The 10,955-nt window shown below is 39.3% G+C and overlaps 2 protein-coding genes across 2 annotated transcripts in view; both read left to right on the plus strand.

Moving 5' to 3' along the window:
* LOC144447871 (tubulin beta-4B chain-like) lies at positions 1–5,545 on the plus strand. Its single transcript, XM_078137994.1, has 4 exons — positions 1–187; positions 2,893–3,112; positions 3,239–3,354; positions 3,889–5,545. The coding sequence occupies exons 1-4, from the start codon at positions 131–133 to the stop codon at positions 4,840–4,842; spliced, it is 1,347 nt and encodes a 448-aa protein (XP_077994120.1). The 5' UTR covers positions 1–130; the 3' UTR covers positions 4,843–5,545.
* A 1,825-nt stretch (positions 5,546–7,370) lies between these two features.
* LOC144447865 (tubulin beta chain-like) overlaps positions 7,371–10,955 on the plus strand; it is a 4,011-nt gene continuing 426 nt past the window's right edge. Inside the window, exons 1-3 of the mRNA XM_078137983.1 lie at positions 7,371–7,524; positions 9,680–9,899; positions 10,081–10,955. The exon at positions 10,081–10,955 is cut by the window's right edge and continues 426 nt beyond it. Of these exons, the coding sequence (XP_077994109.1) occupies positions 7,468–7,524; positions 9,680–9,899; positions 10,081–10,955 (1,152 nt within the window). The 5' untranslated portion in view covers positions 7,371–7,467. The remainder of the gene's footprint in view (positions 7,525–9,679; positions 9,900–10,080) is intronic.

A 10,955-nucleotide genomic window follows, 5' to 3' on the forward strand; every position in this document is an offset into this window, starting at 1 on the left:
GCTAACTGTGAACAGTCAAATAAAAACAGCAAGAGGATCATCGGGGAATTACTACAGTTCTTGGCGGATCACCAATCACTTAACACAGTCTTCTCCACGGTCGTAAAATTATCCACGAAAACAAATCAAAATGCGTGAAATCGTACATATGCAAGCAGGACAGTGTGGTAACCAGATTGGTGCCAAGGTAGGTGATGTTTATATTCACGACCACCTTCTGGCAGCGTGACATTTTTATTTCAGTCGTGGTCTATAGTGTAGTTGTACAAAGATTACAATGACATTATATATGATTTATACGTACTACATATATGTGAGCAATAGTACGTTATATTTTCGACTGAGTATGCACATTCATCTTATAGAACAGGCCTGGTTATATGTTAATTCTTAAAAAATTGCATTCAGTAAGCTTCGTATACTCTCCACACACCCCACTCTACCCGCTCATCCTAGGGCCCTACGCGGTCATCTCAAAGCTATCATTACATGTTTAAGGCAAAGTTGTTTTCCTTTTGGTATTGTAGTCTATCTCGTGACAAGCGTTCGCTGTCCTTTTAACTTAATCCGTTGCTGGTTTAGGGTTTACATAGTCATGCATGCACTACACAATCACGGCATTGATTGCGCTGTTTCTTACACAAATAATGCTTTTTGGTCCGTCCGTGCCCTAACAGTGAATTCGGAAATATCAACAGTGGACAGAGCTGATTGGATATGCCACACATTTACATGTATATTCAGTGGTTTAAATTTGTCATTGTGGAATAATGGCATCGATATATGGGTTTCGTTATATTTCCATGAATGTAAAAGATAGGTCCTATATAAGCGGAGGGAAGACTTGGATCTTTCAGGCTAAAATACTTTATGTTCGGCTGAGAACTATTATAATGATAGTCAGAAGACTCTTGTTTCCTCAAAATCTGTTATAAATCGAAAAACATAGCAAACATAAAGGAAAATATATTACCTCGAAATCAGTTAATTCGAGAAAAAAACAACGTTTTTTCTTCAAAAATTAAGCAAAAAGTACTCGTTATATTTTTTAAAACGCCATTGACAGAAGAAAATGACATTCTCCTGTTGTAACTATAGCATCGGCAATCCCTGGATAACACTTCTGGACATTAAATCATAATGGTTACATTACAGGTAATTAGCGAACATGTGTGGCGTTCTTGAGAGCTAGTATTTTAGTCATGTTTATTTAATAATTACATCCCATTAATCATTATTATTATCATTATTATTATTATTATTACTATTATTTTTACCACCAATATGACAAAACATACCAGATTGCATGATCTTATAATGCTGACTGTGACGTCATTGCTGGGTTCGTTGCTCGTAATCACTAGTAAAGCTGCTGTAAATTTCACGTCACGTGTGGCAATAAAATGATTGATGTGCCCATTCAAACAAACGTCATTCTTATATTTAATATAATGGTAATCACTTCTAGGCACTTATTGTCCGGAAAAATATTACTAGTGCTCGGAATGAGTGTCAGAATATTCATGATTTCATTTCCTACTTCAGTCTGGGTAATTAAATGTATAGATATATAAACTACAAGCTATGCACGGTGATATCCAACGAGGTTGCTAATACTATAAGGCCTCGCAACGTACTATACACAACCTCGAACTGTATGATAGTACTGTATGATAGTGACATCAGAGATACTACATCTGAGTGACATGAGATACTACAGACGCAATATTGAGTGATTGACACCACTAGAGGGCTACTTGAAGACGTCTGAATGTGTTAGTTGTGTCATAGACAGTAGAGTAGTCACTGTCTATGGTTGTGTACGGAACCACAATACATATATGACGAGAAAGTGGAGGGTAGAGTTTACGAAGGAAACAAAATGTAAATTAGACAGATTAACAGATAATCCCGTTTTTACATTTACTCCTCAAAAAAGCTCAATTCACGACTTCCAGAGAAAATGTCCTCATCTTTACGCTTTCTTTGTTTGATTTCATGTATTGTTTGAAAACCACCAAACCTCTTTGACATTTTAAGTGTAACACACTCCTTGTACTAGTGCAAGTATAAGTACCAATAAATAGACAAAAAAAATGAATTGATGAGCGGCAGTGTGCATAACCCACACTTTTGGCCGGCAACCTGAAGAGTAATAATGAAGTGTGTATCTTGCAAGTTATGTATCGAAATCTAACCGTCATTATATTCTTCATTATTTCACCATATGTACGTTAAACCATAGACCCTCCACCCACTGAAGGGTCTATGGTTAAACCATAGACGATAGATCGTCTTGATCCACTGTCTATAGTTTGATCCATTGTCTATAGTTTTGTTTGATTTTGTATTGTCATATGTATTTGTTCGATGTCTGTATATTTTATCCTATTTTATAGCTCTTTTTTGTACCGTTGCAAAGGTGACATAAATAAATAAAGTTAAATTTACATATGAAAGGTTGTTTCCCACACGGTGCTCAATGACCCTACACCCCACATCAGATGTTATAATAGGACCAGTTATTTACACTCTGACGATAACGTCTTCGAACGGCGCTCCTCCGACCTATACGCACATACACACAACAGAAGTCGAGAACATTTCGAGCAAAGATGCCGAGAGTAGATATTTAAAAAGCTACCAATATTCCCAGGGAATGTTTTTATGTCGTATGACGGATGAGGACATCTTCGTATGTATTTATGTGATCTATTACATTATATATGATGTGATGATCATGTGTTACACTAAAACGTGGCTTCTCATAAAAAGGTATGTTTGCCAAAGATTTGTCCTCGAGGCTTACTAAATAAAACCTATTGTGGACTGGTGACGACGACGTGCCTTCGACTAAACCATAATATCCTTTACCTTATCCATTCACTACAGTTCTGGGAAGTCATCTCCGATGAACATGGTATCGACCCAACCGGTACCTACCATGGCGATTCCGATCTGCAGTTGGAAAGAATCAATGTATACTACAATGAAGCCACTGGTGGCAAATATGTACCCCGTGCTGTCTTGGTAGATTTGGAGCCAGGAACCATGGACTCTGTCCGTTCTGGACCATTTGGCCAGATATTCAGACCAGACAACTTTGTTTTCGGTAAGTTTGATATTCAATGGGCCGTAATCACTAAATTTCTGTCGCTAGAACGTTAAGATTTGGTACATGTCATTCGACTTTACCAAATATGACTTTGACAGCGAAAACAAACTTTCCGTTCCACAGGTCAGAGTGGTGCTGGAAACAACTGGGCCAAGGGTCACTACACAGAGGGTGCTGAACTGGTTGATTCGGTGTTGGACGTCATCAGAAAAGAGGCTGAGAGCTGCGACTGCCTTCAGGTAAATTGACCATAATGGTCTTGATCAATTTAACGTAATCATCTTTAAAGCAAAAGTGTAAATCGTTGATGCATTTTTAAAAAGTCATAATATTCCAAAGGTTATAATCAAATGAAGACCGTGACGTCAGCAAATGATGTAGCATATTACAAAAATTCAGTAGAGAATTATGTCACAGTATTAATTACACAGCGAGACAGACAGACAGACAGACAGACAGACAGACAGACAGACAGACAGACAGACAGACAGACAGACAGACAGACAGACAGACAGACAGGCAGGCAGGCAGGCAGGCAGGTAGACAGACAGACAGACAGACAGACAGACAGACAGACAGACAGACAGACAGACAGACAGACAGAGGTAAGAAAATGGATACAGAGACATGCCGCGAGAAACAGAGAAACGTGAAAAGGACAAGAGGAAAACAAGAAGACACACTGTGTCTTCTATTTTTAAACATCGCGCAATTACCATGATTATTTTTTAAATAAAATATATATATAAAGTTCTTTTTCTTTTGTTACGAAGGGATTCCAACTTACACATTCCCTTGGTGGTGGTACTGGCTCTGGTTTGGGCACACTCCTCATCAGCAAGATCCGTGAAGAATACCCAGATCGTATCATGAACACATTCAGTGTTGTACCATCACCAAAAGTATCAGACACTGTGGTAGAACCATACAATGCCACTCTATCAGTTCATCAGCTGGTAGAAAACACAGATGAAACCTTCTGCATCGACAATGAAGCCCTGTACGATATCTGCTTCCGTACCTTGAAACTGACCACTCCAACCTATGGTGACTTGAACCATCTCGTTTCTGCTACCATGAGTGGTGTCACTACCTGTCTCCGTTTCCCAGGTCAACTCAACGCTGATCTCCGTAAATTGGCTGTCAACATGGTACCCTTCCCACGTCTCCACTTCTTCATGCCAGGTTTTGCGCCCCTGACTAGCCGTGGTAGCCAGCAATACCGTGCCCTGACTGTACCAGAGCTGACCCAACAAATGTTCGATGCTAAGAACATGATGGCTGCTTGCGATCCTCGTCATGGCCGTTATCTCACCGTAGCTTGCATGTTCCGTGGCCGTATGTCGATGAAGGAGGTTGACGAGCAATTACTGAATGTCCAGAACAAGAACAGTAGCTACTTCGTTGAATGGATCCCCAACAACGTCAAGACCGCTGTCTGTGACATCCCACCACGTGGTCTGAAGATGGCAGCTACTTTTATCGGTAACAGCACCGCCATCCAAGAGCTCTTCAAGCGAGTTTCCGAGCAGTTCACCGCTATGTTCCGTCGTAAGGCTTTCTTGCATTGGTACACTGGTGAAGGTATGGATGAAATGGAATTCACTGAAGCCGAGTCCAACATGAATGACTTGGTGTCTGAATACCAACAGTACCAGGATGCAACAGCTGAAGAGGAGGGTGAATTCGATGAGGAGGAGGGAGATCAAGAAGAAGAACAAGCCTAGAGCAAGCATACAAACAGAGAAAACCCTGGAAATCGTAGACATTAATGAAGTACATCACTCATATCATGATTATTATGAAATTACTTGTCTCAATTCATGAATTCTACTGATTCATAACTTTGCTTGAAGTATGCATGACTATACTTCACGCACCTTTTTAGACATTTACAAAATATTGTTCTAAATTCCTAATGACATTTCTTGTCAAATAGTAAGTGTGTTCCACAATTATTTTGTAGCACTTTATATGCAATACTATAAACTGGAAATTCATTCTTTTGGTTTTATGAGTAAAGGAGGCACAGCCTGCAACTTTATGGTCTTTTTGATGGTTATTTTTGTTTTATATTTCATTGTTCCTGTTATTCCAACAATTAAACATATTGAATCGTGTCTAGCAACTGATGAAGGATGAAGAAGGACTTTAAATGTGACATGAACATGTTGCTATGACAATTTTTAATCCGTAATGAATTCGGAAAATGCCACAAACTTTGAACTCGATTTCAACCCCTCTAGAGTATACTGAACCACAACTGTACCACTATACTGGTGGTCTGAGACTGTTATAATTCAAATTTATCCTAAATAAGTCTTAGCTAGTGTGTGAATTGTGTTTTTCTATTTTGTATATTGACTTTAGAAGATGAACCCCAAGTTGCAGACTGTGCCATTTTGAATAAAACATCCATCTTCGTATGAACCTACGAGTTGACCCGTCTCCTTTGTCTGTTCTGTTTTGTAAGTTTTAAGTTCTACAGAGTATTTATGGTTATCTACTTGCTCAGATAATCCAGCTGACGAATTTCACTTGATATGTATTCACTGTAGACTAATCATGTTTGGCCGACAACAACGACAGAACATGATCTAGGGCACTGTGCGATTGGCAAAGGAACAAACAGTATAGGAAATCTATCAATACAAAGTTACATATATTTATGACAATCATTGCAGATGTCTTACCAAATGCTTCATTTTAAAGATACCAGTACATTTGCATTTGTTGATCACAAGATCATGTTTAACATTATATATATATAACATAGAAATGTTAATTTATTAGTTTTTTTATTCGGAGCAATATGTTATAACGAGTTGCCGCAAAACGCAACGTCACATCACAGAGGACTGTGGTCACATGCAAGGAAATGGAAAGTGGGGTACAATAACAACACAAAATAATGATTTGTAACCACTGATTTATTTTCTACATATCAGTTTATAAATTCAATATTTTCTCCATAAATGTTGTTCTTTTTAGGCGGTAGTGTAAAATGAGGATTACAGGTTGAATCCGCAGTTTAAACAACCTTTCCTTCGTCACCTTTTTTGAATACCCCCCCAGGGGTGCCTATCCTCATCCATGCTGTGTGTGTGTGTGTGTGTGTGTGTGTGTGCGCGCGCGCGTGCGTGTGCGTGTGTGTGTGTGTGAAAACACTCAATCTCAAACCACAGGGACCCCAGGAACCGTGTTGCAAACAAACAAAAAATATTCATGGCTAAATGAAGTGTCACTATCCATGCAATGAACACGTGTTGTTTCTATGGATAGTACATACTACATTATTTCAATAGTATATAGGGTCCGTATAGACATATAAGCATGTATATAGATAGTTGTCCGTGAGTTTAATTGACATTTCATTTACCTATGCATATTTTGTTTGTCGGTTTGTTTACTTAAACACGGTTCCTGAACTCCCAGAGCTCGAATCTAAATACACCGACATTATGAACCTGATAAATACAGTACAGTTTGTCAGCGTAAATGTATGAATCATACAAAGACGTGGTTGGGTTCGAGTACGGTGACAAATAAGAATTATTGGACAATAGACCCGTAGACAAGCTGTATATTGTCACCGACAACGTCCGTTGATATTGGGGATACGGGTATTTTAAGTCAACGACCTTTATGTCGCGTCGTCGATGATGGATGTATCACGTGACTTGAACGTTACGATAAATCGCAAGGCATGTTGGGTATGGAATGCAGCCTCGAACGTAAATAAAAAAGGTCGATGGAAGATACTGCCTATCGGTATTTCAATGACATCCCAAGTCTTATCATTTTTGTATATTCTGCAATGATGTTAATTATATATAGTCGTTCACATCCTAGAGTGTGTTTCCGATAGTTTCTGCTCTCAGTGGAGATAATCATTTTCCAGCGTACAAAATAGTTATGTATTGAGCTCACGTGTTTGATATATTTTAAGTCATATGCATAGAAATAGAAACCAGGCGTTGTTAATATGAAACTGTATCCGTTCGTTGTATTTTGGGGGGTATGGTATCGACAACATTGCAATAATAGTTTCAGTGAATATGTACTATGACAGTAACGTTGATGACTACAATGTCTTCAATGTTTTGATGTATTGACACCAACGCTACATAATTTATGCAGAACTACATTATGCTAAGTGATTAATTCGGCAACATTGTATAGGATGTATTGATTTACTTCGATAGTAGGGCGTGTAGGGATAAATGGACGTGAACAGTCATGTACCATATATAAAGGGACATCGGCTCATGATCCGAAAAAAGAACGACCCATCAGCAGTCAGACAACATTGATTAACGTGTGTAAAATTTACCAAAAAAACTTCTATCAAAATGCGTGAAATCGTTCATCTTCAAGCCGGACAGTGCGGTAACCAGATTGGTGCCAAGGTAAGCTAATTTACACCTGTATATTAGAATTGTGAATTGGTATATTTTGACATACGTCTGACTGTTGCCAATCTATTTTTAACGACAGTCAGATACTATGTTACATTACGCGGTAAAGTCCGTCATCATGGACCAGTTCGAGACGTGGCCCCGGACAACCATGTACGGTAGCAAAATATTTCTGCACCTGCAAGACCTACAAAGCTTTATAAATGAGTGGTAACAGCCTGTATTTCAATAGTCTAATTGTATTTGACCATGTGGTCTTGAATGCCCGTGTCACGTTTTCTACAACCAGTTCTAAAAATGGAGGAGGCGAAATGACAAACTCTGATACTATTACTAAACCACACTTCCATTTTGGGTCAAGTCAAACTGTTGCATTTTAGGTCAACTGAAAATCTCACATTTTTGGTCAACTTGAATTCTTAACACACAAGTTGTGACTGAAAACCAGTGACTGTGGGTAAAGTACAGCCCTTAAACACAACCAATATGCTGGTTTATTTTTTTAAAGTTTCGTTTTGTTTGACATTGGTTCAAGTTAAACTCGTCCTTGACAACCTTGGGAATACGTAATTTTGAATTTATAAACCGTTACCCGGCATGGTCAGGCTCAAACAAATTCGAATCTGGAATCATTTGCATAACAGACTTCAATGGCACAGGAGTAAATAATTACCTAATTCAATCGTGAGACGTGTCAAATCGCCACACGTTAGGCGGGTTAAATTAAACAAAACTGATCAAAGTTCGAAACTGAGTTCCGTGACAACTGTTTCTGTTCATTGTAAAAATGTTGGAGTGTAAATGGGAGCGCTCAATGCATGTTTTCTAGTATGTTTTACGACCTTCTGAGCAAAACAGGTCAACCGTAAAACAAATTATCACATGTTTGGACATAAACGGTATCACCAACCCCAGCTAGAGTTCTAGTAATTTGCGAATAGTTAAAACCGTACATCTAAAAAGGGGGGAAATACATAATTATTAACCAATGTTCTTAACAGGAACTCCGTGACAAAATCACGACTGTGTTTGGAATACCCTTGACAACAAGAGTAAACATGGCCGAGTAAATGAACATTTTATTTGACAGGTGATAGTCAAAACAGGCACCAACACGAACCGAGTAAAGTAGTTCAGGAATAGTTAGTTCATTGGCGACTAAACTATGCAAATAAACGTATTGTTATGCAAATGACTACCAGAGTATGACATCACCCATAACAACCAAACTACGAGTTAAACACAAACTTCTTGTAATCGACTATCATGCAAAGGGGGAAACTAGCCACAATAAATGGAACAAACCAAATTACTGATTTCAAAGTCTAGTTTGATTGTTACAATTTCGTTCTTCTACTCCGAGTTGTTATATACCAACTCATTTCGCCAAAATACAAATAAACAATGGAAGTAGAACTTCTTTGATCATTAAGACGTCTCGCGCAGCCTATACTACACTATATAAACGTACGAAATTCTAACATAAATTAAACTTCAAACATTTTAACGAAATGTAAAAAATAGTCAGGAATTATAAAGTAAAGAGATAATTTTACAAGAGTGAATTTATCGTCCATGAACGTGACCGTCAAAGTCGATGCGAAAAAGTGCATAGCAACAAGTTTGTTTACATGACGACCGTAGCAACACTGTCTTTGCTCGAAGCGTTCGACTCAATCGACAGGTGTTCTGATAAAATGAAATTCAATAATGAGTTAAAGCTTTTATTCTGAGGGAAATTGTACAGGAATCGAGGTCATGTTTCTCGTAAAATTTCATTTCATTTCATTTCAAAGCCAAAATAAACGCGATAAATGGACCGAGGCTCTCGCTTTACTTGTGTTGAAACGATACCAAAATTTTAAAAGGTAAACTACATGTCTTATTTATATAGGTCAGCGCTATTTCGATTTCCATGTATGTATCAACTTTAAACGGCAAATGACATGTTACGAATTGTAAACTGCAACTATTACAATATGAACTCGAGAGGTCGACCAAAAGCAAAAGCAATGACATCACAGCAGCACTCCAAAATTCCAATACTCTGACTGTGACCCGCTATACTGTCTATTGATTGGTGACATTGCCTCAATCACTACTGTTGGCCACAAAGTAAAATCCTTATTTCTGTTTGTCATTACAGTTCTGGGAAGTCATCTCCGATGAACACGGTATCGACCCAACCGGTACCTACCATGGCGATTCCGATCTGCAGTTGGAAAGAATCAACGTATACTACAATGAAGCCACTGGTGGCAAATATGTACCCCGTGCTGTCTTGGTAGATTTGGAGCCAGGAACCATGGACTCTGTCCGTTCTGGACCATTCGGTCAGATCTTCAGACCAGACAACTTTGTTTTCGGTAAGTCAATACTCTATTCTTATTTCTCACAGCTTTATGTACAACCTTCATGGCATCTATCCTGTTAGTGAAACAAGATAGTAATTTATCGATGACAACCAGCTTTCATTAGTATGTGAATTAAAAGTTACTTTGTGATGATGCAAACATGCTAACCTTACTTCTAATTTTGTCTTAACAGGTCAGAGCGGTGCCGGTAACAACTGGGCCAAGGGTCACTACACAGAGGGTGCTGAACTCGTAGATTCAGTTTTAGATGTTGTCAGAAAAGAGGCCGAGAGCTGTGACTGCCTTCAGGGTTTCCAACTTACACATTCCCTTGGTGGTGGTACCGGATCCGGTATGGGTACACTCCTCATCAGCAAGATCCGTGAAGAATACCCAGATCGTATCATGAACACATTCAGTGTTGTACCATCACCAAAAGTATCAGACACTGTGGTAGAACCATACAATGCCACACTCTCAGTTCATCAGCTGGTAGAAAACACAGATGAAACATACTGTATTGACAATGAAGCCCTGTACGATATCTGCTTCCGTACCTTGAAACTGACCACCCCAACATACGGTGATTTGAACCATCTCGTCTCTGCTACCATGAGTGGTGTCACTACCTGTCTCCGTTTCCCAGGTCAACTCAATGCTGATCTCCGTAAATTGGCTGTCAACATGGTACCCTTCCCACGTCTCCACTTCTTCATGCCAGGTTTCGCTCCTCTGACCAGCCGTGGTAGCCAGCAATACCGTGCCCTTACAGTACCCGAACTTACCCAACAGATGTTCGATGCCAAGAACATGATGGCTGCTTGCGATCCTCGTCATGGCCGTTACCTCACCGTTGCTGCTATGTTCCGTGGCCGTATGTCCATGAAGGAAGTCGATGAGCAGATGTTGAACGTCCAGAACAAGAACAGCAGCTACTTCGTTGAATGGATCCCCAACAACGTCAAGACCGCTGTCTGTGACATCCCACCACGTGGTCTTAAGATGTCTGGTACCTTCATCGGTAACAGCACCGCCATCCAAGAGCTCTTCAAACGTATCTCAGAGCAG

This window comes from Glandiceps talaboti, chromosome 16 (assembly GCF_964340395.1).
Source record: "Glandiceps talaboti chromosome 16, keGlaTala1.1, whole genome shotgun sequence".
Classification (NCBI taxonomy): Eukaryota; Metazoa; Hemichordata; class Enteropneusta; family Spengelidae; genus Glandiceps; species Glandiceps talaboti.

Bases quoted from the DNA above. Each gene is read 5' to 3' on its own strand.
- LOC144447871 (XM_078137994.1), top strand. From the start codon at position 131: ATGCGTGAAATCGTACATATGCAAGCAGGACAGTGTGGTAACCAGATT. The intron at 188-2,892 runs GTAGGTGATGTT...CATTCACTACAG, and splicing joins GTAACCAGATTGGTGCCAAG to TTCTGGGAAGTCATCTCCGA. The intron at 3,355-3,888 runs GTAAATTGACCA...TTTGTTACGAAG, and splicing joins AGAGCTGCGACTGCCTTCAG to GGATTCCAACTTACACATTC.